The following is a 25358-nucleotide window of genomic DNA, read 5'->3' as shown; positions in this document are numbered from 1 at the left end:
AATTGTCACAATTGTATTTATGTCTGAGAATCATGTGTACTTGTACAATTATTTTCTTATCAATGTTTTTCTATAGACATGTTTTACAAAACCCTGTACAGTGTAGTCATTGGTTTGTTTTGGGTTTCATTACTTGGTGTTATGACCGCAGATCATGATTAAAAAGCATACTTTCATAGTCCATTTATATATGTGATATATATTTCATTAGAATGACGAACCCTGTTGCAAGTCAATTACCTCTTCAGTTGTCTATTGGACTGAATAAGTATATGAAAGCATAGGCTCATCTCAACTATAAGAGAAGTGAATTCATACCGACAACACCTCATACGCACAATATGGAAAACAAGTTATTTGAACTATTACCGCATTCACAATCAGAGTCATACATTTGTGTATTTTACAAAATGCTGAAGTTCACAAAACAACTACCACTTCACATGCATACAAATTACAATGTATTTACATTTTATTTGTTTTGGTAAGGCTCACTTTAAAACAGTTTAGACTTTTGTTTAAAATATGCTGCAGTTGAACAGAGTAGTGTAAGTGTTTCTTTGGGGCAAGTCTCACTGCTTGTCCATGGACATCAGGGCAAGCACTTTATATTTTCACTACTAAACAATATTATTAGTATCGCCTAATAGTGAAAGTGACAAGTAGCACGTAGTCCCCAATAGTTACAAATAATATCCTTCTTTATACATTATAAGTAAAGGGCTGTATTCCAGATGATCAGATCTCTCAAAGCCAATTGAATTACACTTCACCAGGCGTTGTGAGATCTGAGCAACATGACCGCAATGAAGATGACCTGGAATGTGCCCCATGGTTTTTAGTGCAGTGTTCTAAGAACCATCAATCCCGATGAAAATAACCCTTCAAATGGGTGATGTGTTCTCATTCAAATATATTTTATTAAACTTAACAGAATTGAACATACAAAAAGGATGATTTTGATCTGGATTTAATGTTCTGAAAAACCATTCCCAGCAGTTGGTATAAAACACACCAGCTAACACTTTTCTTTTAGTTCCCACATCGGCGTGGAGAAGATATTTTTCGGGGCAGCAGGGTAGCCTAGTGGTTAGAGCGTTGGACTAGTAACCGGAAGGTTGCAAGTTCAAACCCCTGAGCTGACATGGTACAAATCTGTCATTCTGCCTCTGAACAGGCAGTTAACCCACTGTTCCTAGGCCGTCATTGAAAATAAGAATTTGTTCTTAACTGACTTGCCTGGCTTAAAGGTAAAAATAACCGAAGGAAAACCTTAAAGAAACGTTAGATGAACTCTGTGCCAGCTAGGGAGTCTCTCATTCAGCTTCTCCTGTCTGTGAAGGACCAGTCCCAGATCAGTCCAGGTACTCCTCAGCACGGAGGATCTGGCAGTACATCAGCAGGGAGAAAATCAGAGCCAGGATCTGAAACGACAAGAGAATGTTTGAGTTATAAAAATGGTGACCTATATTTCACAAAACCGGATAAGTTAATTGTTTGCCAGATAACTTTCCTAAATGTTTAGATTTTTTAAACTCAATGTTTGAAGCTCATATTTCTTCATCAAGTTTAGATTAAATAACTAATAACCCAGATTCAAGCTTTCTTCGTAAACATGCCAGTTAAGTTATGTCTGGGTGTTTAAGCACATTTAGTTGACTAACAATGATCATGCTTGGTGGAAATTGATTGATCAATTAATATGTGGTAGTTACCTGGACAATGCCAATGCAGACTCCAAACACCAGGACAGAGAGAATGTTGTCCAGGAGCCACTGTCTGGCCTTCTGATAACACGGCTGAGAGAGGGAAGAGGAAACCGTGAGAAGAGAGAAGGACAAAGGGGATGGAGGAGAGGGAGGGATGGGAGGAGGAGAGGGAGGGAGGGATGGGAGGAGGAGAGGGAGGGAGGAATGGGAGGAGGAGAGGGAAATGTGAGAGGAAAAGGGGAAGAGAAAAGGGCAAAGGCAAAGGAGCAGTAGATGAGGGGGAGGGTGGGGGACAGAGAGAGAGAGATGGGGGTTGGGTAGAGGAGAGAAGAGTGGAGGACAGATGTGAGTGAGAAGGAGAGCAATATGTTGATGAGAATTGAGTGTTGAAAGAACACAGTCAAGAAAATAAATTGTATTATCACAGTCAGGGTCATTCTTTACATTCTTGTAAGTGTGAGCGCACATGCACATCGCACAGCAAGACATGTAGACAGCTGGGAAATGTCTTGTGAGCAGGCTGTTGAACCTTGACTCTCCCTCCTCCCCATCCCTCCCAACATTTGAGAAGTAGTCTGACCTCGATCCATCCTTCAACACATTGGTCCATCCCCCCAGAGCAGCAGGAAAAGGGGAGCGTTCCGTTGACCACGAGGTACCAATCTGTTTTGTTGGTCACGCCGCAGCACTTGAACTAAGAAACAAATATTGCATTTGTTATTATCTCTGTTGGTCTCTGACTCTTTCAGATTGTTAGTTTGTTTGTTTGAAAATGTGCCCCTAAAAAATGTGTCCCTGAATCGGCAACTGCACAGCCCCTCAGACTCACTGATACTATACAGTATGTACATGGATGTAACTTTCTAGCCAATTTGTGAGATTTAAAGGGATAGTGCCAGATGTTGGCCCCTTTTCTACTTACGCAGAGTCTGATGAACTCATGGATACTATTTTTATGTCTCTGTGTCCAGTATGAAGGAAGTTAGAGGTATTTTCGCAAGCCAATGCTAAATAGTGTTCGCATAATAAGTCTACTGGAACAGCTACATTAGCTTGCTGACTGGTTAAGTCAGGTCCCTGAAAAGGGACAATCTGCAATAGCTACATCCATATTTGGACATATAAATTAATGATATGTAGCCATTGATTGTTGAAGAATATAACTTATAAATGCCTCATAAGCTTAGTTCAACTGTCCAGAGCACCCCAAAATATAAGCTTGTTTTACTCCAATGTTTGTAAACAAAGTAAAACAATGGATGGTCAGTTCTGAGGGGTATCCTACGAAGCAGGTTTGAGGAGTTAGGAGGTAACTTAGGTCAACTCTGAGTTCAACTAGGTATAACTGGTCATACGAATGTGGCTCACCTTTTGCCAGGTACATTTCTATGGCAACGAATCAGTCAGAACTCACGGGCTAACTCCATTTACCCTGCATGAACTGACTGAGCAGCGAGTTGAGGGCGAGATCCCTCCCTCTTGCAAAGATTGCATCATCATCCCTTCATTTGAGGAAGTTGACTGATTTTAAATATTTTATTAACCACTTTTTTTTGTGTGTAACATTTTTTGGTTAAAATGTAAAATTACACATTTAGTAATGACAGAATGCAACTTCACGCAATGTAACATTTTTGTATGACTTAATAAATATTGATAGGAGTGGGGGAAAAAAGGAGTTTGTGCATTGATAAGCATATTAATGATAATTAATACAATAACGGCACTTCTAAAAGCCTATTTCACGCCGCTGAATTTGCAAGATAACTTTTCTTTCATTTTGATTTCGGCACAATTGAAAATATGGCACGGACTCGCCCACGGATTGATGTTTCAGCATTGTCTCAATGAAAAGTTGGGTGTTTGACTAGCCATGTGCGACATGCACGTGCAGTTACAAGCCTGCTAGAGTTAGCGGCAGGTGAACGAGCAATATCCACCATTGTAGTATGGATGAAGCCTTATCTGGAATGTAAAGCTAATTGAAGCGGGTTCGCTTTCGATAACTCTGAGAAGGTATAGCGTGCTTCGTAGGATACCCCTCTAGCATCCATAGCTCTGTCTTTAAATTTGAGAGTGGTTACGTTTCTCCAGCCCATCCTTCAGCTTTTTCCTGTTATGGGAGAGGGTACAGGGCCGGATTACCGAAACGGGCATGCAGAGGACGTGCCCCAGGCCCCCAAACCCCCCAAAAACGTGACATTTTTAATTTGGGGGGTTTTGGGGCCCACATCAGGAGGTCGGGGGCCCCCAGATAGCATATGATAGCAAAATGTGTTGAATTGCAGGAAATTAGCTGTTAAATTGCACAATTCTCTCTCAGCCTCATGGTAAAATGTGAACAAAAGCATGGAATGGCCCACTGGGCACGCACTGGTTGAATCAACCTTGCTTCCACGTCATTTCAATGAAATTACGTTGAACCAACATGGAATAGTGCCCAGCGGAGAGCAATAAAACAGCAAAAGTGTAGAATTGCAGGACATTTGCTTTAAAACTGCATCATTTTCACTTAGCCTCAAGACAAAATGTGTGGAATGGCATTATAAAACTGCAAATGTTTCTCTCTGCACCATGCCAAAATTTGTTGAAATGCAGGAAGTTAGCTGATTTCCAAGGCCGGGATGATCACTAAGGTGATCATCCCGGCCTACACCCGCATAGCTGGGCTGCGTGCCAGTACATAAAACTTAATAGAACGTTAAATTGAACATAAACTGCTATACTGAACGACCAGTTAAAAAACTGGGAGGGGTTGGATTCTGATTTAAAAATGCACCTCTGCCTTTTAAATACGTCTGTCATTGCTGGGTGTTGAAAGTGTTTCACAGGGATGGTGGCCCATACTGATTCCAAAACTTCCCACAGTTGTGTTAAGTTGGCTGTTTGACCATTCTTGATACACATGGGAAACTATTGATTGTGAAAACCTAGCAGCATTGCACCGGTGCACCTGGCAACTACTACCATACCCCATTAAAAGGCACGTAAATATTTTTTCTTGCCTCATTCACCCTCTGAATGGCACATATACACAATACGTCTCAATTGTCTCAAGGCTTAAAAATCTTCCTACCCTTCATCTACACTGATTGAAGTAGATTTTAATAAGTCACATCAATAAGGGATTATAGCTTTCACCTCTCAATTCCCCTGGTCAGTCTATGTCACGGAACGAGTGGGTGTTCTTAATGTGTTCTATACTCAGTGTATGTCCTTACTATCATCGTCAGTCAGATTAAGTGATTTATCACGAAATACACAAAATATACACAGAACAGACACAAGCACCATATAGGTGACAAACTAGAGATTGGTGGGTTTCCCCTAACCCTACTTCCGACGCCGACAGAGATGGCCGCCTCGCTTCGCGTTCCTTTTTTTTACGTGTTATTTCTTACATTGGTATCCCAGGTAATCTTAGGTTTCATTACATACAGTCGGGAAGAACTACTGAATATAAGAGCAACGTCAACTCACCATCAGTACGACCAGGAATATGACTTTCCCGAAGCGGATCCTGTGTTCTGCCTTTCACCCAGGACAACGGAATGGATCCCAGCCTGCGACCCAAAACAAAGACGTCGAAAAAGAGGGAAACGAAGCGGTCTTCTGGACAGGCTCCGGAGACGGGCACATCGCGCACCACTCCCTAGCATACTTCTCGCCAATGTCCAGTCTCTTGACAACAAGGTTGATGAAATCCGAGCAAGGGTAGCATTCCAGAGGGATATCAGAGACTGTAACGTTCTTTGCTTCACGGAAACATGGCTCACTGGAGAGACTCTAACGGAATCGGTGCAGCCAGCTGGTTTCTTCACGCATCGCGCCGACAGAAACAAACATCTTTCTGGTAAGAAGAGGGGCGGGGGTGTATGCCTTATGGTTAACGAGACGTGGTGTGGTCACAACAACATAAAGGAACTCAAGTCCTTCTGTTCACCTGATTTAGAATTCCTCACAATCAAATGTCGACCGCATTATTTACCAAGGGAATTCTCTTTGATTATAGTCACAGCCGTATATATTCCCCCCCAAGCAGACACATCGATGGCCCTGAACTAACTTTATTAAACTCTATGCAAACTGGAAACCGCATATCCTGAGGCTGCATTCATTGTAGCTGGGGATTTTAACAAGGCTAATCTGAAAGCAAGACTCCCTAAATTGTATAAGCATAACGTTTGCACAACCAGGGCTGGTAAAACCTTGGATCATTGCTATTCTAACTTCTGCGACGCATATAAGGCCCTCCCCTGCCCTCCTTTCGGAAAAGCTGACCATGACTCCATTTTGTTGCTCCCTGCCTACAGATAGAAGCTAAAACAAGAAACTCCCACGCTCAGGTCTGTTCAACGCTGGTCTGACCAATCTGATTCCACGCTCTAAGACTGCTTCCATCACGTGGACTGGGATATGTTCCACACTGCGTCCAACAACAACATTGACGAATACGCTGATTCGGTGAGCGAGTTCATTAGAAAGTGCATTGAAGATGACGTTCCCATAGCAACGATTAAAACATTCCCAAACCATAAACCGTGGATTGATTGCAGCATTCGTGTGAAACTGAAAGCACGAACCACTGCTTTTAACCAGGGCAAGGTGACCGGAAACATGACCGAATACAAACAGTGTAGCTATTCCCTCCACAAGGCAATCAAGCAAGCTAAGCGTCAGTATAGAGACAAAGTAGAGTCGCAATTCAACGGCTCAGACACAAGAGGTATGTGGCAGGGTCTACAGTCAATCACGGATTATAAAAAGAAAACCAGCCCCGCCACGGACCAGGATGTCTTGCTCCCAGGCAGACTAAATAACTTTTTTGCCCACTTTGAGGTCAATACAGTGCCACTGACACGGGCCGCAACCAAAACATGCGGACTCTCCTTCACTGCAGCCAACGTGAGTAAAACATTTAGCTGGCTGGTGTGTTTACGGACCCTGGGTCTCGACCCCGCCCTGTGCAACTGGGTACTGGACTTCCTGACGGGCCGCCCCCAGGTGGTGAGGGTAGGTAACAACATCTCCACCCCACTGATCCTCAACACTGGGGCCCCACAAGGGTGCGTTCTGAGCCCTCTCCTGTACTCCCTGTTCACCCACGACTGCGTGGCCAAGCACGCCTCCAACTCAATCATCAAGTTTGCGGACAACACTACAGTGGTAGGCTTGATTACCAACAACGACGAGACGGCCTACAGGGAGGTGGTGAGGGCCCTCGGAGTGTGGTGTCAGGAAAATAACCTCACACTAAACGTCAACAAAACTAAAAAGATGATTGTGGACTTCAGGAAACAGCAGAGGGAGCACCCTCCTATCCACATCGATGGGACAGTAGTGGAGAGGGTAGTAAGTTTTAAGTTCCTCGGCGTACACATCACAGACAAACTGAATTGGTCCACCCACACAGACAGCATCGTGAAGAAGGCGCAGCAGCGGAAATTGATGTAAAATATATCACTAGCCACTTTAAACAATGCTACTTAATATAATGTTTACATACCCTACATTACTCATCTCATATGTATATACTGTACTCTATACCATCTACTGCATCTTGCCTATGCTGTTCTGTACCATCACTCATTCATATATATTTATGTACATATTCTTTATTCCTTTACACTTGTGTGTATAAGGTAGTAGTTTTGGAATTGTTAGGTTAGATTACTCGTTGGTTATTACTGCATTGTCGGAACTAGAAGCACAAGCATTTTGCTACACTCTTATTAACATCTGCTAACCATGTGTATGTGACAAATAAATTTGATTTGATTTGATCCCCCCTCTACCATTTTCTGCACATTGTCCCATGACTTCTTCAGTCCTTCGTCTGTCAAGTAATTCTTCATCCCCTCCTTTAACTCATCCTGAGCTTTCGTGTCCAGCTGAAAGAAGTGATGGAAAGGGAGAAAGAAAGAGAAGGATGAAGTGGGGGCCTTCATATACTTGCAGCATATGAGACAGATATAGGGGATAATGCAGATGTACAGAAGGCCTCTAGAATGTAGATGACTGTACCACCTCTTTGTCTTCTGCATCAATCTCTGTATCAGTATATCATTTTTTTTTAAGCACTGGTTGTTAATTTAGTGGTAATATAGCGGTAAAACTTTACTAACGACCCCCATTTGGGGTTGTTAAACATTAGTGGGTGAAACTGGATCTTTATGAGTGGCCAGGAGGGCTGTAGATGGATGGTAGACTGGACTCACCTCGTTGTGAAAGATATGGAGAACCAGGGTTAGAGTCACCTCTGTCAACACCAGGAGCAAAAGGATTACAAAGAACTGTGGAGAGGGAGGGAGAGAGAGATGGGAGAGAGAGATGGGTTAGGGATGTGAATAGATATTTAAAATGATTTGGACCTGTGCGTGTGTATGTGGTTTTGTGTGTTGTGGTAAGTTGACTTGTAACGGTATTTAACATGATTGAGGTTGACCCATGTATTGTGATGTCATGGGGACTCACCGTCATCAGCAGGCAGCGCTGCTCCTTCAGGGCGCCAAGGCAACCCAGGAAGCCTGTCACCATGGTGACGCCCCCAGCGACCAGAAGTAGGTTTGCTGCAGAGAGTGAGGGAAAAGACAGCGGGAGGGAGGAGAACTCGGACTGGGTGAATGATAGCCACACTCCCACTCCAAACAGGCCACACCCTCCCAGCTACAGAGAGAGGAGACATAAAAGGTGACTTAGGGTGAATCCCAATACGTAGTGGTAGTTCTTTCCAAAATCAAAGTTTGACCCATGTTTTCAGTACTCAAAAGTAACCCATTTGTCAGATAAACTCAGATTTTCGAGTCAGAAGTAGATAGATAGAAGTTAGGACATAGGAAAGGAAGTTTTTGCATTGGGACTCACCCTGCCTGTTGTGACTGGTCCCAGATCTGTATGTGTTTACATGTATAAAAGCATTTGCATATGGGATCATGCTACCCTGTGTTATAAGTTGTGCATTTTAAAAGCTAAAACAGAATGAGATCATCAATGCTGCCTGCTTGAACTACATACGTAGAGATTTGGCAGGAGTCTCCTGTTGATTGTGTTTCCATATGTTCCTAGCAACTAACATACGGTACCAGTCAAACGTTTGGACACACCTACTCATTCAATGGTTTTTATAAATTTTTTACTATTTTCTACATTGTAGAATAATAGTGAAGACAACAAAACTATGAAATAGCACATATGAAATCATGTAGTAACCAAAAAAGTGTTAAACAAATCAAAATATATTTTATATTTGAGATTCTTCAATGTAGCCACCCTTTGCCTTGATGACAGCTTTGCACACTCTTGGCAGTCTCTCAACCAGCTTCACTTAGAATGCTTTTCCAACAGTCTTAAAGGAGTTCCCACATATGCTGAGCACTTGTTGGCTGCTTTTCCTTCACTCTGTGGTCCTCATCCCAAGCCTTCACAATTGGGTTGAGGTTGGGTGATTGTGGAAGCCAGGTCATCTGATGCAACATTCCATCACTCTCCTTCTTGGTCAAATAGCCCTTACACAGCCTGGAGGTGTGTTGGGTCATTGTCCTTTTGAAAAACAAACGAGAGTCCCACTAAGCACAAACCAGATGGGATGGCGTATCGCTGCAGAATGCTGTGGTAGCCATGCTGGTTAAGTGTGCCTTGAATACTAAATAAATCACTGACAGTGTCACCAGCAAAGCACCCCCACACCATCAGACCTCCTCCTCTATGCTTCACGGTGGGAACCACACATGCAGAGATTCTGTTCACCTTTTCTGCGTCTCACAAAGAAACGACGGTTGGAACCAAAAATCTCACATTTTACTCATCAGACCAAAGGACAGATTTCCACCGGTCTAATGTCTATTGCTCATGTTTCTTGGCCCTTAGTAGTGGTTTCTTTGCAGCAATTCGACCATGATAAAATGGCGCCAACAGATAGGGCAGTTGTGCTTTTAGTTCCCAGGGCAATGAATTTTGCAGTCATTTTTTTAATGTGCTATTTCTTTGATTATTAGCCCTGATTTTTTTGTTGTTATTACATACAACCGGAAATAACTTTTGGCGGTAACTCACCAGCATTTTGAGCAGGAATACGACTTTCCCGAATTTGATCCTTTGTTCGTTTCCTCCAGGGCAATTGAACTGACTCCAGAGGCTGATCTAAAACACAGCCGGCGGAGAAGAGGTATTCGGAGTGGACTCCTAGTCGCGCACACCACCCGCCGCTTCCGAGTATATTACTCGCTAATGTTCAGCCTCTGGATAATAAAGTTGACAACCTCAGGGCTAGGATCTCCTTCTAGAGAGACATCAGTAATTGAAACATACTCTGTTTCATGGAAACATGGCTCTCTCTGGATATACTGTCTAAGTCAGTACAGCCAGTTGGGTTCTCAGTTCATCGCACGGACAGGAATATAGATCTCTCCGGGAAGAAGAAGATTAACTACTCATGGTGTGATTGTGATAACATACAGAAACCCAAGTCCTATTGTTCACCCAACCCAAGAATACCTAACAATCAAATGCTGTCCATATTACACCCCAAGAGAAGTCTCTTCGGTTATAGCCACAGCCATGTACAGTGGGGCAAAAAAGTATTTAGTCAGCCACCAAATGTGCAAGTTCTCCCACTTAAAAAGATGAGCGAGGCCTGTCATTTTCATCATAGGTACACTTCAACTATGACAGACAAACATTTTTAAAAATTCTCCAGAAAATCACATTGTAGGATTTTTAATGAATTTATTTGCAAATTATGGTGGAAAATAAGTATTTGGTCAATAACAAAAGTTTATCTCAATACTTTGTTATATACCCTTTGTTGGCAATGACAGAGGTCAAACGTTTTCTGTAAGTCTTCACAAGGTTTTCACACACTGTTGCTGGTATTTTGGCCCATTCCTCCATGCAGATCTCCTCTAGAGCAGTGATGGTTTGGGGCTGTTGCTGGGCAACACGGACTTTCAACTCCCTCCAAAGATTTTCTATGGGGTTGAGATCTGAAGACGGGCTAGGCCACTCCAGGACATTGAAATGCTTCTTACGAAGCCACTCCTTCGTTGCCCGGGCGGTGTGTTTGGGATCATTGTCATGCTGAAAGACCCAGCCACGTTTCATCTTCAATGCTCTTGCTGATGGTAGGCTTTGTTACTTTGGTCCCAGCTCTCTGCAGGTCATTCACTAGGTCCCCCTGTGTGGTTCTGGGATTTTTTCTCACCGTTCTTGTGATCATTTTGACCCCACGGGGTGAGATCTTGCGTGGATTCCCAGATCGAGGGAGATTATCAGTGGTCTTGTATGTCTTCCATTTCCTAATAATTGCTCCCACAGTTGATTTCTTCAAACCAAGCTGCTTACCTATTGCAGATTCAGTCTTCCCAGCCGGGTGCAGGCCTACAACTTTGTTTCTGGTGTCCTTTGACAGCTCTTTGGTCTTGGCCATAGTGGAGTTTGGAGTGTGACTGTTTGAGGTTGTGGACAGGTGTCTTTTATACTGATATGTTCAAACAGGTGCCATTAATACAGGTAACGAGTGGAGGACAGAGGAGCCTCTTAAAGAAGAAGTTACAGGTCTGTGAGAGCCAGAAATCTTGCTTGTTTGTAGGTGACCAAATAGTTATTTTCCACCATCATTTGCAAATAAATTCATTAAAAATCCTACAAGGGAACAGCAGAGGGAGCACCCACCTATGCACATTGATGGGACCGCAGTGGAGAAGGTGGAAAGCTTCAAGTTCCTAGGGGTACACATCACTGACAAACTGAAATGGTCCACCCACACAGACAGCGTGGTGAAGAAGAACCAACAGCGCCTCTTCAACCTCAGGAGGCTGAAGAAATTTGTCTTGGCACTTAAAACCCTCACAAAATTTTACAGATGCACAGTTGAGAGCATCTTGTCGGGCAACTGCACCACCCACAACTGCAGGGCTCTCCAGGGTGGTACGGTCCGCCCAACGCATCACTGGGGGCAAACTACCTGCCCTCCAGGACCAACAGCACCCGATGTCACAGGAAGGCTTAAAAGATCATCAAGGACACCAACCACCTGAGCCACTGCTTTTTCACCCTCAAAGCTGGGACTGAGAGACTGAAAAACAGCTTCTATCTCAAGGCCATCAGATTGTTAAATAGAAATCACTAGCACCTTAGAGGCAACTGCCATATATACTGTACATAGACTTGAAGTCACTGGCCACTTTAATAATGGAACACTCGTCACTTTAATCATGTTTACATATTTTTGCATTACCCATCTCATATGTACACTACCGGTCAAACGTTTGCTGCACACATACTCATTGAATGTTTTTTCTTTATTTTTACTATTTTCTACATGGTAGAATAATAGTGAATATGTCAAAACTATGAAATAACACATATGGAATCATGTTTTTTATTTTTATTTTTATTTATTTTTAATTTTTGATTCTTCAAAGTAGACACCTTTTGCCTTGATGACAGCTTTGCATTCTCTCAACCAGCTTCATGAGGTAGTCACCTGCAATTCATTTCAATTAACAGGTGTGCCTTCTTAAAAGTTAATTTGTGGAATTTATTTTATTCTTAATGCGTTTAAGCCAATCAGTTGTGTTGTGACAAGGTAGGGGGGTATACAGAAGATTTGGCAAAAGACCAAGTCCATATTATGGTAAGAACAGCTCAAATAAGCAAAGAGAATCGACAGCCCATCATTACTTTAAGACATGAAGGTCAGTCAATACGGAAAATAAGAATTTTGAAAGTTTCTTCAAGTGCAGTCGCAAAAACCATCAAACGCTATGATGAACCTGGCTCTCATGAGGACCGGCACAGGAATGGAAGACCCAGAGTTACCTCTGCTGCAGGGGATATGTTCATTAGAGCTACCAGCCTCAGAAACTGCAGCCCAAATAAATGCTTGACAGAGTTCAAGTAACAGACACATTAGTGGAGATTTGTCCTTTGGTCTGGAGTCCAAACAGGCTGTGTAAGGGCTATTTTACCCTTACCAGAGTGCTGCATCAGATGACCTGCATCAGATTATTTGTTTAACACTTTTTTGGTTACTTCATTATTCCATTTGTATTATTTCATAGTTTTGATGTCTTCACTACAATGTAGAAAATAGTAAAAAATCTAATTTAAAAACCTTGAATGAGTAGGTGTTATAACATTTTTGACCGGTAGTGTATATGCTGTATTCTATTCTATTGTATTTTAGTCTATGCCGCTCCGACATTGCTCATCCAAATATTTATATATTCTTAATTCCATTCCTTAAGATTTGTATGTATTGTGTGTATTGTTGTGAAATTGTTAGATATTACTTATTAGATAATACTGCACTGTTGTAGCTAGAAACACAAGCATTTCACTTCACCCGCAATAACATCTGCTAAACATGTATGTGACCAATAAAATTTGATTTGATTTGTTGAAGGCCTGATTCACGCAGTTTCGTCTGAACAGTTGATGTTGAGATTTGTCTGTTACTTGAATGGTTAACTTTTAACAAGGCACACCTGTTAATTGAAATGCATTCCAGGTGACTACTTCATGAAGCTGGTTGAGAGAATGCCAAGAGTGTGCAAAGCTGTCAACAAGGCAAAGGGTGGCTATTTTGAAGAATCTCGAATATAAAATATATTTGTTAAAACCTTTTTGGTTACTACATCATTCCATATGTATTCTTTTATAGTTTTGATGTCTATACAATTGTTCTACAATGTAGAAAATAAAACCCTATAATGAGTAAAATGTGTCCAAAGTTTTGACTAGTACTGTATGTCCAGAGTTATTGGAGTGTAGTTTTATGTCCTGGGGGCACCAACCAGAGGCTTTATCATGTGTTTTCCCACTTCGTGACCCTTTAAAAAAATTATGTTTTACTCCATGGCCCTTTATGACTTTGCACTTTATTATATCTAATTCAGATTTTGTATTCACATCCTTGTGTTGTTAGCCAATAGTGTACATTATGTGTGGTGCATGGTGAACTTGTTCCCCATCCTAAGGTCATATTCACGTTTATCTGGGATCACAAATGTATTCATTTGGGAGACAAATAAATAGACCAAACTTGAACATAATAAAAACAGTATCACAACAAAACTAGTACAAAACTAGAACAAAGCCAGAGTAGAACAGACCAGAACTGAGCCAGAACAGGACAAGAAGAGAGCTAGAGGAACACCATAATACAACCACACAAACAGGACTAGACAAAGACCAGAAACAGATCAGAACTGGAATTGGAGCTGAAAAGCCCAATCTGTGATTTCAACAGCCTGTCCCTCCCACTTTGTTTGGTAAGTTATATTCTTCAAGATTCAAACAATGGGTATACTGTACTGTATGTTATTCATTTAAAATCGTACAGATTGTGCCTTCAAAAAGCTGAGGCATGCCAAAGAACAGAGATGTAAAGGTACTGACCCAGAAGATGAGGTTGAAGACGAACATGAGGTATTTCACGCAGCACAGGCACCTCCGAGAGGCTGACATCCTGTCAGATAGAGAACAAATGATTATATATTAATATCAAGTTCAAGCTAATTAGTTCATAACAAGTTCAAGACTTGAGAAATTTAATCAACTTAACTCTACTCCTTGGATCTTGGACATGCAGCACATTTGAAGTGTGGTTGTGATGGCAGATGGTTTTGTGTATTGTGGTTAGCTTACTTGTAAAGGTATTTATATGGTGTGGCTGCGGTTAGTTGTGTGTGTGTGTGTGTGGGGGGGGGGGGGGGTATATGCCTGTGTTGTAGTGTTCTTAGCCAGCCAATACAGTGTGTATGGTGGACTTGTTCCCTAGGCTGTGTTCCTGAGTGGGTCTGAGTCACACAGTCACTGTGGTGGAATCTAGTGACTTGTTCCACACACAGGAAGTCAGCTTGTTGGAGCGGACAGGAAGGAACCTCCCTTCTCCTGCTGGACTGCTAATTGTGTGTGTGTGCATGTGTGCGTGCTAATTTAACTCATGTGGGGCGGTCGTGGAAGGTTACCATGACCAGCCAGAGACATGATAAACATGACTCATAGCACGACTGGAAGTAGAGCTCATTCTAAAGGCATGCTAATGCCAGAGGGCAGAAGAGTGTGGTAGAATAGACTTGAAAATACTTAGAACAGAATGAGACAGAGTAGTACGTCTTTTATTAATAGTTGTAAAGTAAGAGTCAGCCAGTCTTTGAAAATGGGGAACAATTCTTGATCAAGCAAAAAGACATTCATGTTAATAGTGTGAGTGTTTTTATTTGTTCAACGCTTAGAATGGACATAACTGGAGGCAGACGTACAGAAGAAGAAAAAAACGACTTTGGCTTAAGTTCTGATGTAAATTATATTACATATAAATTAGTCTCAGTCTTACACAATCAATTTATCATAAAGCAATTATATGCCATTACTAGGATTCATGCATACACAGACAAGGCATACCTGCAATGGCCGAGACCTTTAACGTGTGTGTGTGTGTGTGTGTGTGTCCGTGTCCCCACAAGAATAGTAAACAAACAAACATTTGACCAACTGGGGACATTTTGTTAGTCCCCATGAGGTCAAATGCTATTTCTAGGGAGTTTAGGGTTAAGGTTAGAATTTGTGTTAGGGCTAGATTAACGTTAAGGGTTAGGGTTAAGGTTAGCTTTTTGGGTTAGTGTAAGGGTAAGAATATGAGTTAAGGTTAGGGGTTAGGCAAAATAGGATTTTGAATGGGACTGAATTGTGTCCCCCCACAAGGTTAGCTGTACAAGACTGTGTGTGTGTGTTTTAATTAAGTCTACTGTACCTGTCTGACGGTTGACTCCACAGGCTTGATAGGGAGACAAATGCGCAGAAGAATTCCAGACTAGGGGACTCCTCTTTTGTTCTCTGGACACTTCTCCTTTGTTGAGTTGATTTAATTTCAACTCAATAACATACGTTTTGATTCAGACCACTTTGTTCTGTTTTAGACGGTCCTCCAGATTAGAAATCTACATTAGTTTTCCCTCTCTGTCGTTCTCCCCTCTTGGTATGGATTGTTCTTAGGATAGAATTACAGTTTCTTGCGCTCTCTCTTTCTTTTCCTCTGTTCCTTTCTCTCTGTCCACTGTAGAATTCTTGTCAACTTTTAGATAAACTCTGTCCTCCCGTGAATCTTTAACTCAGTTGATACATTTAACAAGTCTATCTATCTCTACATCTAGAGTTTGTTTATCCTTTCTCCCTCTTTTCAATTCACAATACAGTTCTCTCTCTTTCTCTCTCCCTCACTCTCTCTACTTCTCAATAACTTCCAGATGTGACTGTGTTGTTGCCGCTCTCTTTTCTGTCTTGCTCCCCCTCCTCTCCTCAGTATTTTTGCCGTCCCTCCTCCAGCGCCCCTTCTTCCTCCTCACCTCCGTCCCCTTACTCAACACATCTATCTCCCTCCCTCCCTCTCTCTCACACTCTATCTCTCTCCTTCTCTCTCTCTAAACAAACATTATTCTCTGTCAGATTATCCTATTCAGTGGAGCAGAGCAGAGAGACATTAAGGCATTTATTTGACAGAGTTGCAGATTTGTTTCTCTTCTATTTCCTCTGTTTCTGTTGTACGCACCCCCCTTCCCCAACCCCCACACACACACACTTACTCCCCTTCCTGAAAAAATAGTTGAAGAAGGTTGAGGGGTGTAGTGGCCAGGATAAAATGTTATATTTACCAAGGATCAATCTTACTAAGAGCGGTTGTTGTGTCTTTAACTTTAATTTGTGATCACATCAGAGGGGATCTATGACTGAGTTGTTTGCCTGAACAACTGTTTTTGATCTCTGCTGTTTTCTCTGATAGACGTTTGCAACAGATGCAACTTCAGCAAAAACAGACCAGTAAAACGGAAGACCTGTGTGTCATCACAACACCCGCTCTTTACTGCAGGTCACATAATTGAACTGTGCTCTGATCATAAAGATAGGGAAAGGGCACAACCTAGTGGCCATAATCGGCAACACATATTTTATTTTATTCAACCTGGCAAGTCAGTTAAGAACAAATTCTTATTTTCAATGAAAGCCTACACCAGCCAAACTCGGACGATGCTGGGCCAATTGTGCACCACCCTATGGGACTCCCAATCACAGCCGGTTGTGATACAGCCTGGATTCAAATCAGGGTGTCTGTAGTGACGCCTCAAGCACTGAGATGCAGTGCCTTAGACCGCTGCGCCATTCGGGAACTCCATATCAAGTAAACAAAGGCAATGGGACAAATGGGACAAATCCTAACTTCCACTGAAGTTGAATACTCACTTAGTCATGCATTGATGTCAATGGGAGACTAAGTGAAAATTTGTCTCAGTGGAAGTTCAGATTTGCACCTATGAATTGAGTGCTATTGATTTAAGCAGTTCCAAAAATCAAGTGCATTTGAAGACCGCAAATTGTTAAGCAAAGAGTATTAATATTCTGTCAACGTTCAACAACTTCATTCTAGAACATGCACATCTAAAACTTTATTAAACAAAAATTCTGACAAAACAGCATACAAAATACCAAGGGTAAAACTTATGACCATACACACAACCACTTCTATCTTCCCTGAGTTATGTTGACAGAGCACACAATCACAGATACATACAATGTCAAAGGCCTTTTCAGTAGTACAAAGTAACTTTTACATTATCACCTAGAAAAACTTTTTATGTAAATCTCTTCTATTTTTAAACTGCAGTGGTTAGACAGAATGCTGCTCCTCCATTCTTCTTACCTCTTTCACTCTAATTTGATTTATTTCCATTCCCTTCTCCCCTCTCCATTTCTTTTTAATTTTCCCCCTCCCCTCTTTCCCCTCCTGTCTTTTCTGGGTTCGATTTTGAAAGTGAAGGAGGAGCCATCCTCTCTTGTCCCTCCTCCACTCCCTCATCAATGTACAGCAGAGGCTCCTTCTCCTCCCATTTCTCTGCCTCCTTGCTCCCAGCCACTCCTACTCCCCCATCAGGCCCACCCCTCTCTCCCTCAGTCTCGTTGGCTATGAATGTGCTCAGCACCACATCCGTTCCAGCCCCCTCTCTCTTGTTGTCCTCTGGGCTCCCTCCCTCCTCCCCACCCTCATCCTCCTCCCTGTCCCCACCCCCTAGCTTCACTGGCCCTGCCCAGGCGTCTTCCTCCGGCCCTTTCTTCCGCTTGGAACTCTTCCCGTTCCGGAAGCTGGACACAAAGTGCTCGGTGCGGCTCTGGCTCTTTCGTCTGATGACCAGACATACACAGTAGAACACGCCCGCGAATATAACCCCGATCAGGAGAGCGACGATGATGACCCATAACAAGCTGGGCTGACCTGTCTCCACTCTGACCCCAGCCACCGTAGAGTCTGGATCTGTGGAGGTGTGGGTGGTAGTGGGGGTCGTGGCATGGCCGGGGGCGGCATTGACCGATGGGGAGGTGGGTGCAGTGGTAAGTCCCTCTGTGTGGCAGACAGTAATCTCTGAGGCAGGTGTAGGTTCAGGTGTGTAAGTGGAGTCCTCCGTCAGAGGAGGGGTGGTGTGGAGGGGCCAGACTGGGATAACAGAAGTCAGGTGGTCCTGGGAAGTGGTTGGGAGATAAGAGGTGGTTGTAAGGACGTCTTGGGAGAGGGTGGGTTTAGGGCCAGGTGGAGTGGTCGTGTCTATAGGCCCTTCAATGGTCACAGGGGAAGGTGTCATCGTCTCAGCCTCTGAAGTAGTAGTTGGTGCATCAGATGTGGACTCCTGAACGCTGGTGATCTCAGGGTTTGTTATTACCATAGTGATGGCATCAGTGGTAGGTACTGAAACAGAAGTTACTTTCGGAATAGCAGTTACCAGGGTGATAATTTCAGGGGCAGGCTGTGCCCTAGTGATGACCACAGGAACAGACGTTGTCTCTATGGTGGCCTCCGGTGTAGAGGCTGCCATCGTGACTTCCTCATTAATAGGTGCTGCCATGGTGACATTCTCAGGTACAGTGACAGTGACATTATCTTGAGCAGGGAGACTGGGCAGAGAGAGGGTGAGGAGCAGAGCCCCAAGCATCAGCCGTATCCGCTCCATACTGGGCAAGAAGTGAGAGGGGTCACAGAGGTCAACCGTCCCTAAAGGGTTTTGCTGATCTCTCAGATTTTGTTTGTCTTCCTCTTTCTGAGGTGCATCAGCGACAGTGTTGTGGCTTGAAAGATATTGGAGGTTTGTTTTACAAGTCTAGAGCAGAAAAATGTACACTCTAGAAAAGAAAAGCGGTATCTGTCATCAGGTACCGGGGTTCTTGGTCTGACTACGATTGTGTGTCAGGCTTTGATCTTCACTGCTCTCGGAATTCCCCTTTCTTTCAGGCCTTGCCTTTGTTAATAATCTAAGGTTTGACTGAGTGTTAGGCATATGAAGTGCTCTTACATAGTCAAACTTTTGTTCTCTTGCTGTCTCTCCTGGTTGCTGGGGCTTGTTGTTCACTAGGGTGTCCTTGGGTGCAAATAGACCGGAAAGACACAGCCCTTCTCTTCCTCTCTTGCACTTCAGCTTTCCTCCTCCCCTGCACTTCACTCTACTTTTCTGTATATCAGCTGTCTATTTCAAGGGTAGCGTGAGAGATGGCAGCGACGGTGAACTAAAAAAAGCATGAGACCTATAGAGAAAAGGACAGATTGAAGGGTAAAGGAAGATATGGAAGAAGGAATGTAGAGGTTATTTTATGCGTACATTGCCACATGTACTGTATAATATGTTTACCTCCTCACAGCATCCACTGTCTGAACCATTGTAGATGTCAAATGCTTGCTTAGTACACACCTAAAAAATTAAGGAAGTTACCAACACTACTTTTTGTTGTTTCTTCTTGTCCACGATGTCACCATCCATTTGACTGTTACTTATAATAGAAATGGGGAGGGGGGGGGGAATCTAAATGAGTGTCTAAAAGCAAGTTGACCTGTCTTAAAAAGACAGTGATAAAAGATGAAGACTTAAAGACCAATTGATAAAAATAACGTATTTAAAGAAAATGGCCCCTAAAAATGTATTTAAAAAGAATTATGAAGAGATACATTAGGAGGACCATCTTACTACAAGAGCGTGTCAGTAAATTTAACACAAGCCTAAGAAAGTTCACCTGATTGTATTTTTGAAACATCTCTCTCCCTCCTTTTTCTTGCCTCTTCACACAGTTAATCGGATCAGTGTCTGTTTAGATCAGACATATATCAATGTGTGCCATTTGATAAAAAATGTCAAAATCGTACTTACCCACATGTTGCATGGAGAAAACGAGTGGATTGAAATTGTGAATCCACCTTAAAGGCACATGCTTTAACTCCTGTACTGTGTGAATGACATCTCGTGCACTAGCACATGTCCAAAACACCTTTCTCTCGCTCGCTCGCTCCCTCCTGTTCACTCCCTTCTTTCTCTCCCCCTCCCTTTCTCTTCCCCTCAGAGTATCAAATTCTTCGTAAAACAGTTTTGTTAACTGCAAAAGAGGTGGGGTTGGAGAGATGCCAAATAACTTAAGAGTAGCTTCATTTTGTTTATTGCGTCATGTGCATATTTTCTCGAGGAAAAATGAGAAGTTGGTCCTACAAAGAGAAGGTGTGTGTGTTGAAATGTTTGAGCCAGAGTGTGTTTGCACGCCTACACACAGGCCTACTTGGATGTGTGTTTGTTTGACGGTGTGTGTGTGTGTGTGTGTGTGTGTGTGTGTGTGTGTGTGTGTGTGTGTGTGTGTGTGTGTGTGTGTGTGTGTGTGTGTGTGTGTGTGGGGGGGGGGGGGGGGGGGGGGGGAATCTAAATGAGTGTCTAAAAGCAAGTTGACCTGTCTTAAAAAGACAGTGATAAAAGATGAAGACTTAAAGACCAATTGATAAAAATAACGTATTTAAAGAGGGAGCAGGCAGTCAAAGGGCGTAGGTTGTCAAAACATGAGAATTCAAAGTAGAGAGAGTATGATGATAAATTCCATTTGATTATGTAATTAAAAAATACATCTCATGTCTTGGGACGTTATATGTCAAACTTCAGCTGGTTAGGTGTTAAATTCTACAAGGGTGTATTTTCTACTGTATTAAACATTACAGTTATACATTATTGATCAAATGGCCGGATCCACTATCAATTGTGAGGTAGACCTATAGTTGATTCCTGATAAGTTACCATGTTCAGAGGCACACCAATATTCCATCACTATTTGGGATATTCTGGTATTCTGTTTTTTAGTTGACGCGTGTTAGCATCATATCCCGTTTACAATAACCCGAATAAGCTTGTGTCCCGGTTATGAGAAACCCAGTTAAAATGCCTGGGATATGCTGATCATAGACGGTATACTGTGTTTTATTGTTTATTGTTTACTCCATGTGTAACTCTGTGTTGTTGTCTGTTCACACTGGTATGCTTTATCTTGACCAGGTCGCAGTTGTAAATGAGAACTTGTTCTCAACTAGCCTACCTGGTTAAATAAAGGTAAAATAAAAAATAAATAAAAATGATTTGACTAGCTCCTAATAACAGTGCATGTACAGTATTAGGAATCAACCGTATTTGTGTCCGTGTGTTTGTAGAAATGGCACCTATCTCCTCATTGCTGTCTGACACACGATGATGATGTGTCTCTAACGGGGTCTGAATTGTCTTAAAATGGAAACTCTCTTATCAAGTGTTATTTCCAGTTAGACATGTTGTTCTAAACTCTCTCTCTATTCCTCTCTCTCATTCTCTCTCTCTCTCTGTCCTCTTCTTTCTCTCTGTTCAGACCCAGGCTTAATCTATCTTTCAGCAGATTTATGTAGATCATATACTTATACTTTTGTTACAGCCAATAAACATACAGATTACCAATTCATTTTGGAAATGTTTAAACTCGGTCAGGATTACAGTGTTCAAATCTGCCATGGAATTGGTCAAATAACGATGAACATTTCTCTCCAAAGTAATTCCAGGGAAATTGTAGGACTGTAGTACAAAAAAACAGAATCATACGCAGGTCTCCAACAACGTTTGGTCTGTAGTTTCTTCTGGTATCGCTCTTCCATTTGCATACCAGAAATCAGTGATGTCCTCCAGTGTCACTTTGGGTTGAGTCCACAGGTTGTCACACTCTACCCCTTTCTGCCTCCCCTGCTCCCTCCTCCCCCTCTCCTTCCCCCCCTCTCTCCCTCTCTCCCTCCGTTTATGGCCGGGTCCCATGGTGGAGCCGTTGGCGTACCAGAATTCCACCCTCTCCTCCACCGATGACATCTGGTCAACCCACAGGTTCTCCAGATCCACCCCTGACACCTCCTCTCCTCCTCTCCTCACTCTCTTTTCCCTCTCTCTCTGGACTGACAAACGCACCCACAGGAAGACAGTGAGCCCAAGGAAGACAGAAGCAGTCAATCCCAGAGCACACAGAACAATGAAACAGACCAGTCTAGTAGAGCCAGGAAGCAACGATGGGGACCTTTCGTCTGCCTCTCCGCACTCGGGACGATGATGCACAGTGTTTTCAGTTGTGTTGTTCAGCCTGTTGTCATAGCCTGAGATTGTGTGGTTGTGTCTGAATGAATGCGTTTTCTTCTTCAAAAGTACTGTGGTGTTACGATTATTAGAGGTTGTGGTATTACTGTATGAAAGTGTGTTTGTGTAGTTGTCTGTGTCATTATCTGTAAACGTGTTTGCATTGATATATGGAGCAGTGCTATTGTCAGCATGGGGGATTGAAACTGTGGCTGTGGTGTGGTCCTGGTTGGCCATAGACTGGCTTGTGTCGTCAGGTTGTGTTTTGTAGCCGGTAGCCCTGTAAGTCACAGTCATGTGCTCATACAAACCAGGATGTGTGACTGTGTACGTAGGTGAAAACGTTGTTGTTGTTGTTGTGAAGCTGTTGGCCTTACTTTGTTTACCCCTGTTCAAACCTGTCACTCTACTAGTTGGGGTGTTTGTTAAGAAGTCTCTCTGTGTTGTGTAGTAATCTCCTGATGCAATCTCTAGTCCTTGTGTAGCAGTGTGCTGGTCTGCTGCTTGTGACCTGTCTAAGTGTGGCTTTACTAGCCTGGAGTCATTAATGGTGTCAGCAGCCCATGTCTCTATGGAATTTGGTGTGCTCCGTTCTCTGGCTGTTTCAGTGGTGCTGCTGTCATGATACTCAGTCCCTTCCTCCCCGGGGAGAGAGGTGGTGCTGGGGTGGTCAGTTGTGGGTGAGACTTTGTTTCTGCTGAAGGGAAGAGTCTCATGGTGATTGTGGCTCTCTGTTTCCCTCCTCAAGTCTCCTGCAGTTATGTGCCTGTTGTTCTTCTGTACGGCTGTGGTGGCGTAAGTGGCAGTTCCTGTTCTGAGAATGCCTCTTCCTTGAGTCGTTCTGCCTGATTTGTTGACAGCTGCTAAGCTAGCGCTTTTCTTCACTTGTGTGTTGAACATGCCACTAGTCCTACCAGGGTGGTTTTCAGTTGTGGAGAGTGGAAGTATCAGGGGGTCTGATGTTGTAGTGCTGATACTAAGGTCTAGAGCTGTTGTTGTTGTTTCTGTGGCGCTTGGTGAAGCCGCAGTGGTAGAATGGAAGACAAGAGTGGCGAGGAGGTGAGGAAGGCACATGGTGAGGGAAATCAGAGTCAATCTCATCATGTCTGAGTGCAGGAAAGAGAGGGGCAGATAGGAATAGTGGGATGGAGAGAAGAGTAATAGAGAGAGAGACAGAGGCATCCAGTTAATCAGATGACTTTGTTTTGCTTGTAATACTGTGGCACACTTTTGAACACTGCCATTGCTTCCCATTGTCACGCAGTCTCATACTCAGTAAGTTGTCAGTTCTCAATGAAAAAGTTGTACTAGTGGGTTTCACGCAATTGGAGACCAACTCTGCTCAACATGGATAATAATATATATGCAAATAAACAGAAAAGTACACATACCTAATTGTCCAGCTTTCTCATCTCACTGCCTCTTCCCCTTTACTCTTGATTTCCTCTTCTGCAGCAACACTCGTCATAGCACCCTGCCCTATGGCCCCATGGGATACCTCGAACCAGAAGCCACCCATTCGAAGTTGACATGAGGAAACGGTCCGTTTGATTACCATGCCAACAAGAGCCATAAGGTGCAAGTTGGAGGGTGAGGCAGGATGTGGTATGATGATGTGGTATGACATGGCCCTGCCTCCATCCTCCATTGCTCAGTCCCCTCAGACGGCAGTTTGGAATAAAAACACGATCTACACCTCGCTTCCTGTTGACTCAATTCGGACGTTTGGTGAGAAACGTTTGGTGAGAAAAATGACAGATAGCATTCAAGTCTGTAATGATCGTTTTTGCCATTGAGGTCAACAGGGATGTCAAACACTTTACTCATAATGTAATTATTCATAATGCCTGCTTGACTAAAAAATTATCCCGTGCAGATTAGGGGAATTTTGTTAAATTCTGTCAAATAATTTTCCATAGATGATGAATTTATGAACATACGTGTACAGGATGTGTAAATTACATTGTTTGAACAAACAGTAAAAAAAACAAAAAGGTTCCCTCTAAAGCTCTGTCGATCACGTCCTTTTACTTTTTCTCTACTCCCTTTCATATCTTTCTTCTTTTCTATCATTTCAACTCTCCTACTCTCCCTCAATTTTTTTGTACCTCCTGTATCCGCTGTGTCCGTATTTAATTTGGGGATTAGCTGAGATTACCAACCTGAGATTGACCTAATCTGTACGAGTCACTGACACTGAAGGTGTGCGAGGGATGGATTATCACACAAATGCACTGGCTCTGTGCACCAGGTGAAGAAAGGACAACTGTGATAACCCATCAAGTCACACAGACAGTGAAGAAAGGACAACTGTGATAACCCATCAAGTCACACAGACAGTGAAGAAAGGACAACCGTAATAACCCATCAAGTCACACAGACAGTGAAGAAAAGACAACTGTGATAACCCATCAAGTCACACAGACAGCGAAGAAAGGACAACCGTAATAACCCATCAAGTCACACAGACAGTGAAGAAAGGACAACCGTAATAACCCATCAAGTCACACAGACAGTGAAGAAAGGACAACCTATCAAGTCACACAGACAGTGAAGAAAGGACAACCCATCAAGTCACACAGACAGTGAAGAAAGAGAGCCATACAGACCAGTGTAATCTGGAATAAAGAGGGATTGACAAAGAGTTGTCAGTGAGAGCACGCCAAATCAATCAAATGTATTTATAAAACCCTTCTTGCATCACCTGATGTCACAAACTGCTGTACAGAAACCCAGCCTAAAACCCCAAACAGCAAGCAATGCAGGTGTAGAAGCACGTGGAGCAAATGGAGAACGGGGGAGAAGAAACCACTGCCAGAGAGTAGAGAAGAAGAAGAGGAGGATGAAACATTAGCTGAGAGACAAGTGGAGAAAGACATGAAGTGGAGGACAGAACATGAATGAAGGAGGAGAGAAGGCGGTAGAGCATGAGGAGGTGGTTGAATTTAGGCTTGGATTTTGACCCCTCAGAATGTCCTGAGACTGTCCAGATAAACCCAGGGTGAGTCTCTCTGGGTAGCAGCTGCCCTTAGGCACAGAACTAAGATCAGTCTACGTTCCCCAACTCCTAATATTAACCAGAGAAAAGTGGAAGACTGACTTTAAATCATGGTTACCTTAGTCTAGAAGCGACTTAATCCTATCCCTGTTTGGGGTTTGTGTGTGTGTTTGTGTGACACTTACTACAGGCCCCGCAATGAAATAGTCACTTATGTTAACGCTC

The 25358-nt window shown here is 43.0% G+C and overlaps 1 protein-coding gene across 9 annotated transcripts; it reads right to left on the bottom strand.

Annotated features, from left to right (window-relative positions):
* On the bottom strand, window positions 1-23654 carry LOC109898225 (tetraspanin-4). 9 transcript variants are annotated; one of them, XM_031833774.1, is made up of 9 exons: window positions 19892-20158; window positions 15466-19274; window positions 14109-14178; window positions 8184-8375; window positions 7928-8002; window positions 7505-7600; window positions 2290-2403; window positions 1716-1799; window positions 1-1424 (listed from the first exon to the last, which is right to left on the bottom strand). In XM_031833774.1, the coding sequence occupies exons 3-9, from the start codon at window positions 14175-14177 to the stop codon at window positions 1356-1358; spliced, it is 699 nt and encodes a 232-aa protein (XP_031689634.1). In that variant the 5' UTR covers window position 14178; window positions 15466-19274; window positions 19892-20158; the 3' UTR covers window positions 1-1355. The 9 variants fall into 9 exon arrangements, 5 of the variants coding, with proteins under 5 accessions (XP_031689634.1, XP_031689631.1, XP_031689632.1 ...); XR_004211249.1 differs by lacking the exons at window positions 1-1424; window positions 1716-1799; window positions 2290-2403; ... (2 more) ...; window positions 8184-8375; window positions 14109-14178 and adding exons at window positions 19439-19517; window positions 23527-23654 and having other exon boundaries at window positions 17128-19274; window positions 19892-23241; XR_004211248.1 differs by lacking the exons at window positions 1-1424; window positions 1716-1799; window positions 2290-2403; ... (2 more) ...; window positions 8184-8375; window positions 14109-14178 and adding exons at window positions 19379-19438; window positions 23527-23654 and having other exon boundaries at window positions 17128-19274; window positions 19892-23241.
* Window positions 23655-25358: the final 1704 nt, after the last annotated feature.

Source organism: Oncorhynchus kisutch, linkage group LG10 (assembly GCF_002021735.2).
Source record: "Oncorhynchus kisutch isolate 150728-3 linkage group LG10, Okis_V2, whole genome shotgun sequence".
Lineage (NCBI taxonomy): Eukaryota > Metazoa > Chordata > Actinopteri > Salmoniformes > Salmonidae > Oncorhynchus > Oncorhynchus kisutch.
This window is presented reverse-complemented; position numbering and strand designations above follow the sequence as displayed.

Excerpts from the sequence above, each read along its gene's own strand:
- LOC109898225 (XM_031833771.1), bottom strand. The coding sequence starts at position 18,706 with ATGGAGCGGATACGGCTGATGCTTGGGGCTCTGCTCCTCACCCTCTCT.